This window comes from Phyllobates terribilis, unplaced genomic scaffold (genome assembly GCF_046119375.1).
Source record: "Phyllobates terribilis strain yellow unplaced genomic scaffold, ASM4611937v1 Scaffold_12__6_contigs__length_324123572, whole genome shotgun sequence".
In the NCBI taxonomy this organism is placed as follows: Eukaryota; Metazoa; Chordata; class Amphibia; order Anura; family Dendrobatidae; genus Phyllobates; species Phyllobates terribilis.
This window is the reverse complement of record NW_027362772.1, coordinates 252,211,016-252,217,015: the sequence shown is the minus strand read 5'-3', so window position 1 is coordinate 252,217,015 and position 6,000 is coordinate 252,211,016. Positions and strand designations below refer to the sequence as shown.

Genomic DNA, 6,000 nt, shown 5'->3' with positions numbered 1-6,000 from the left:
GACACCCTTGTACAATTGCTATGGTTTTGTCTGTGCATATAAATCCTATATTTAGAAACACACACCTTAAAAAAAAAAGGTACAAAGTCATTGAAAACCAGCAAGCGTCTAAGACCATCAGAAAGCATTAGAAGTCAGTCGTGTCTGCCTTTACGAGAGGATATTTTAAAAGGGCTTCATTGCCTCTAGCAGAGGTTGATGATCTTCATGTACGTTGCCAAATGTCACCGTACATAAAAAGGGAACTCCTCGGGGGAACATGCATCTGTTCAGTGACAGCAGCAATTGTTTGCAATATGAGCTGTTTTATAGTCTTACAAAGTGACCCTCCCCGCTTATAAGAGGAGACAGGCAATCATTTCATTATATCGCGCTCTTAAATAGCACTATTGAGAATCTGAGTTAATGGGGCTGGAAATGAAACATGACGCACTCTTTCAGCTCCGAGCACAAGGGCAAAGCAAATGCTTTTTTCCATGCGCCTATGTCATCACGTCCTCATTACTCTAATGCAACTCTCAGCTATTGTTAAAGGTATAAAAGCTCAGAAGCTGCCGTAGTGGCAAATGTAGTCTGAGTAAATGATATTTCCTTTACCCTTTAGTTCCTGGACTAAAACAGGATGAGGTTCAGTGGAAAAAAAAAGTAGAATATATTTCCATAAGAGACAATAAAATCTAAAAGTGCAGGGTAATTTATTGGCATGGCTGTACAGATCGATGCCTTCTGGCTGGTGAACAAATATCAAAAAGTTTACCAAGCCTTTAAATGCTGATGGCTCATTTCTTGAATATTATCACCTATACCGTCTACTGGTACCCCCAGTGCCATGGCTTGCAATCCAGATCATATTTGCCCATATAACACGGTGGCTCAGTGGTTAACATTGTAGCCTTGCAGCGCTGGTGTCTTGGGTTCAAATTTGCAAAGAGTTTGTATGTTCTCCCCATGTTTTTGTAGATCTCTTCGGGGTTCTCCAGTTTCCTCCCACAGTCCAAAGACATACATAGGGTATTTAGATTGTGAGCCCCAATACGGATAGTGGTGGTGATGTTGTAAATCACTGCGGTCACTTAAGAAAAATACAATTCGGACTGCAAAATGATGTAAGGATTAAAGAGGCAAGAGTGCCGCAACCTCTTCCCCAACAGCTGCTCGGAGCGGCGTTGATAGTTGGACACCCATCGATCTAATGTCAATGGCCTACACACCAATTTTAACAGGCAAGATATGCAAATTGTCTCTTTAGAGAGGACGAGGACTTGGACGCTAGTGCCCCCTATTGGAAGTAGCAATCATAAAATTCAATATCGACCCTTTAACGAGCCCTGAAATAGGACTTAGGATGCAGGGCTCAAAGGGTCGATACTGACTTGTAGGATTGCTACTTATAATAGTTGGCACTAGAGTTCAAGTCTCTCTTCCTCTCTGAAGAGACAATTTGCATATTTAATTTCCCAGAGGAGCATGCAAGGCGTTTAAGTCTCCTCATCCTGGTGTGCCAGACCTGGCATGTCACTCTCCACAAGGAGAAACCTTACCCCTTAGATAACAGGTAGGATAATAATAGGAACAAAATACTTAACGAAGGGCAGATTAAATCATCAGTATTTCTTGTCTCCTTGGGTCGGTATTTCAGTTTGCAAGTGGTAAATTGTCCAGGTTCAGACAGCTGTATGTCCGAGTCCATTTTACAGGTAGAGCACCCGACCGCCGTGTGGTTCCACTAGACTCCAATAGTTCACCACACTGGTGATCTCAGGTCTGTGAAACCACATACTGTCCAAGTTTTTATGTCCACAGTAAGGCCATCTGTAAGATCAATCAAACAGTCAGCATTACAGGGAAAATCAAGTCTGGGCATCACATATAGGACTTGTTCAGACTTGATGGATTTCTTCCAGATTTGCAGTTTGGGAAACCCTCAAATCTCAAGCAAATTACATATTAAATACACAAGGTTGGGGCTTTCAAAACAATATCGATATGTAATTGAAAACTTCAGCGCGGAAAGACAAGGGTGCTTCAGAAATTACGTGGATTTCATTCCTTCAATGTAAAGAGCTGAAATCCCTCTCCGATCTGCAATATAATAACCAAGTAAAATATGTGGATTTTTGTCAAGATCCAGAGTGGAAAATGTCTACCTTGTGTGGCCTCACCCTTTGAGTTTTAGGATTTCACATTTCACAAAAACATATAATAGGCCCATACTGTACCTCATAATTCTATACATTACACATTGCCAAATTATGTAGGTATCTTACTTATAAACACTACTTTTGGAGGAGGTTCTAGTTCGTCAGGTTACAGCAGAAGGTAGACTTGTAGGGACTGCTATACAGTCTGCACAGCATGGACATTAATCCTCATACATGAAAGGCAGCAAGTATGCATTGATTTTTTGTGATTGAAACTAGAATTAAGTAAATATTTGTAGCACCCTAGTCCGGCGGCCACATCGTCAGTCCGACATACCCAACGCTTCTTCTGATGCTGTCACGAGTGTGTCAGACAGTCGCCCTGCAATTGGTTGCTGAAGATCTCTTCGTTTGGCATTACACACATCTTCTTAGATCTGTCTCACTCTTGGAACCAGTGGCTACCTCCCTCTTGCTAATTGACACCCAGGCCTGGGTGTTTAAATACTTTCTGGTTGCTACAGGGAAGCATCGGTGATATTCACATGTTCCCTTGTGAAGGCTTGGAGCTATTGCAGTCTGCTTACTTCATCTCAGGTGCTAGGAGGACTTGTGGTGTAATCTCTCTGAAGTCAGCTAAAGCTAAGTTACTTTCCCCCGTGTTTGTCTCCCTTGCTGTCTTTAGTTGTTAGTGGGGACTGACTAGTGCTCACTCCCCCTTCCCTATCCAGGGCAAAGCTCCAGGGAAATACAGGGTTTAGGTTCCTGTGTGGCGATTGGTGAGGAACCAATATAGGGATGATAGGGGAGACAGGGTGATATCAGATCAGCCTAGGAGGTCTCCACTCCCCCTTTCCCTAGTGTCTGGGCTCCCTTCTCCTCTTCCCTTTGTGTTGCACTTAGTCTTTCCTACACTGTGCGTGACACACACACACACATGACTTCAGAATGTACAATCATTGATGGACTATATAAAGAAAGTTTACCAAACCCACAGCAAATCTGTACATTTAAACAAGCTTTTCCCTCCCCCAATATGTGTAAATTTTGCTATAAATTTGAACCCGCTATTTCTGTCGTGTGCAAATGGAAGGGTTTTGCTTTGGTCCAATTCAGTGCTGCATGGTCTGGACAATGTCTTCTGAGTATGGAATGGAGCAGACATGTTGCCCTAAGCAAAAGCTCAGCACTCAGCCTCCTATAATGTAATTTATATATATAAAAAGGGAAGAATAAGCCATTCCCTAACAATTAATCAGTGGGAAAGCCTCGGTTATGGTTTCCTAAATGCTGGACTTCCTGTGTAAATCACACACACATCACAAACGGAGAAGTGAGGAAACCTTAATGGCTTTAGTTGGTAATATAATGATCATTTAAAAAAAAGCTTTGTAGATTATTTGACACCATCACATTCTTCATCTTGTTTTCCAACCACAATATGTCCACAGAGTCCGGATCGGAGTCGTACACCACAGTCATCTTGGTTCCAAACCCTTAGAAAAGTCGTGGGAGACGAAGACCACGGTAAGATCTGCACATAAGTATTAAAAAATATGTATATTCTTCATTTACAGTCACAAAATAGAGAAAGGCATATTTCATGGAAATGTCGGGGCCACCAGTGCTTCTAATATTTACAGTCAAGGCCAATTTTCTGTTGGAGAACCAAAGTCATCACAGCATCAAACTGACGTCATATGGGCCGCTTATTCTGGCCCTTGTGCCTTTCCTTCTGTAAGGTTTGAGTCAGGGCGCTTATTCTAGTCAGTAATATCCATCTCTTCTGTTTTTGGCATCTAGAGGATCTGCTCCTTCATCTCTTGCTAGTTCCAGATCATCTGCATTGTCTGGTTCACCGACACGTTCTTCCTACCAAATAAAAAATAAAAAGTCCATAGATTAGATAAAAATGGCAATATGAAAAAACACAAGATAGGTCATAAATGTCAGATAGGTGGAGGCCCCAACTCTGGAGCCCTCCACCGTACAGGAGGTCTCCGTCCTTTAAAGGGATTTCCAGTTGGAAGAAGTTATCCCGTAATCAGTGGATAGGAGATAACTTCTAGATGGGGGCACAAACCACTGGGAGATCCCAACCAATCATCATAAAGGGGCACTTTTATCCCAGTTATTGGTGACCCGTGCGTAATTCATTCTCTATGGGACTGCTGATAAAAAGAAAGTGAATTGAGCACCATTTTGAAGAGGATAAAAGTGCTCCATTCTGACCATCGGAGGAGGTCCCACAGGTCCGAAGGTGGCTGCTTAGAGGAACAGACCCCAATAAGAAATGGAAAAACCACCTAGTATTAACAATAGCGTAGATAAATTATAGCGGATGATCAGGACAGAGGAAAAAAGGTAATTATTGTGTAATTTGCTTTATCATATTTATTCCAACAATACTAATAGTATTTATTTTTAATTTTGAGCAATAGTTTATAAAAGTAAGGCCTAGAGGGGAAGGTCACCCCCTACCCCCAGTTCTTACAATTTTGATCACTATTCAGCCAGTACCTGTGAAAGCATTACAAATGCCACCACGGCCAGTGTTATGGCTCTCCCATTAGATGTCACCCAACCGTTCCAAAATCCTGAATGATAGACATGTCTGATTATGCAATCCCACATCGCCCACCTCCTTAACACAAGATAGGCAGATATGAGTGACAAGGCCTATGGGAGCAATAAGGGTAATCATGTTGGTTATCACCTAGGGTTCCTTGAAAAATAGCTAACGTCTAAACTTAGAAGATCGCAACTCAAAGAGGATAAGTCACCAGATTTGACAGCACAGACGTCATACATTATTAAATAGATCACTTAGACTTGTTGAGGCTGAAATAGTTATTTTCAAAATTCATGTTAGAATGGCTCTATAATCCTGTTTTGAAAAATTTCTCACCAGATATCAAAATTATTTATGGATTGGATTTTTTAAAGAGCACCTGTCACTTGCTCCCAAAAATTAAGTTAAATACATTGGAAAGATCCTTGGGGTCCGCTGATTCTGAAGCTCTTTTCCGCTTTGTGCTGCTTTGCTCCATTGCAGAGATATTTACATTTGTTGATTTAGGAGAGCAGGGTGTGAAATCTCTGCTTTGTAGTCCAACTGGGCATATCTTCACAGTCTTCTTGGGTTGGGGCATGCGCTTTCACCCCTCCCTCCAAGACGCTGCCAATCAGAGCTCAACAGCTGATCTATAAGTCTAGCAGTCTTAGTCTCAGCTGAGCTGTGATTGGCAGCTTATGGGAGGGAGGAGTGAAAGCACACGCCCCCCAGAAATGTCTTTGAAAAAACAGCCAATTGCTCTGCAAACCAGAGATTTCACATACTGCCAAAGGCATACTGTCAAAGGCAACAAATGTAAACATTTCTGTAATAAAGGGATGCAGCGCAAATAAAAACAAATATTGGAATCACTAATTTTTGCAAGGTATTTAACTCAATTTTTGGAGCATGTGACAGGTTCTCCTTAAAGTGAATCTGTCAGCAGGTTTTTGCTATGTAAGCTGAAGACAGCATGCTGTAGGGGTTAAAACACAGATTTCAGTCATGCCTCTCTTATCAAGCTCCATGGTTTTGTTTGAGTGCAATGATTGTTTTAGCACCAGGAGCTTATCATTGCTGTGACTCAGCAGCTGCCTCCTGGTCTGGTAAGGCCCCCTCCTGTGATAGGTCTCTCATTGTCTATGGACATTGTATATACAGAGCCTGTTGAGGGCGGGGGAAGCTTTACAGCTTCGCTTCATTGCTAAAGCCCCCGTCTCACATAGCGATATCGCTAGCGATATCGCTGCTGAGTCACGGTTTTGGTGACTCACCAGCGACCTCACCAGCGATGTCGCTGTGTGT

General features: G+C 42.2%; 1 protein-coding gene across 2 annotated transcripts in view; it reads right to left on the bottom strand.

Annotated features, from left to right (window-relative positions):
* Positions 1-3,471: 3,471 nt before the first annotated feature.
* LOC141172526 (uncharacterized) overlaps positions 3,472-6,000 on the bottom strand; it is a 120,180-nt gene continuing 117,651 nt past the window's right edge. For both annotated transcript variants that reach the window (XM_073656837.1, XM_073656836.1), the window contains one exon: positions 3,472-4,013. Coding sequence is in view for 1 of the 2 variants with exons in the window: in XM_073656836.1 (XP_073512937.1) it covers positions 3,909-4,013 (105 nt within the window). In the remaining variant the exon portion in view is untranslated. The remainder of the gene's footprint in view (positions 4,014-6,000) is intronic.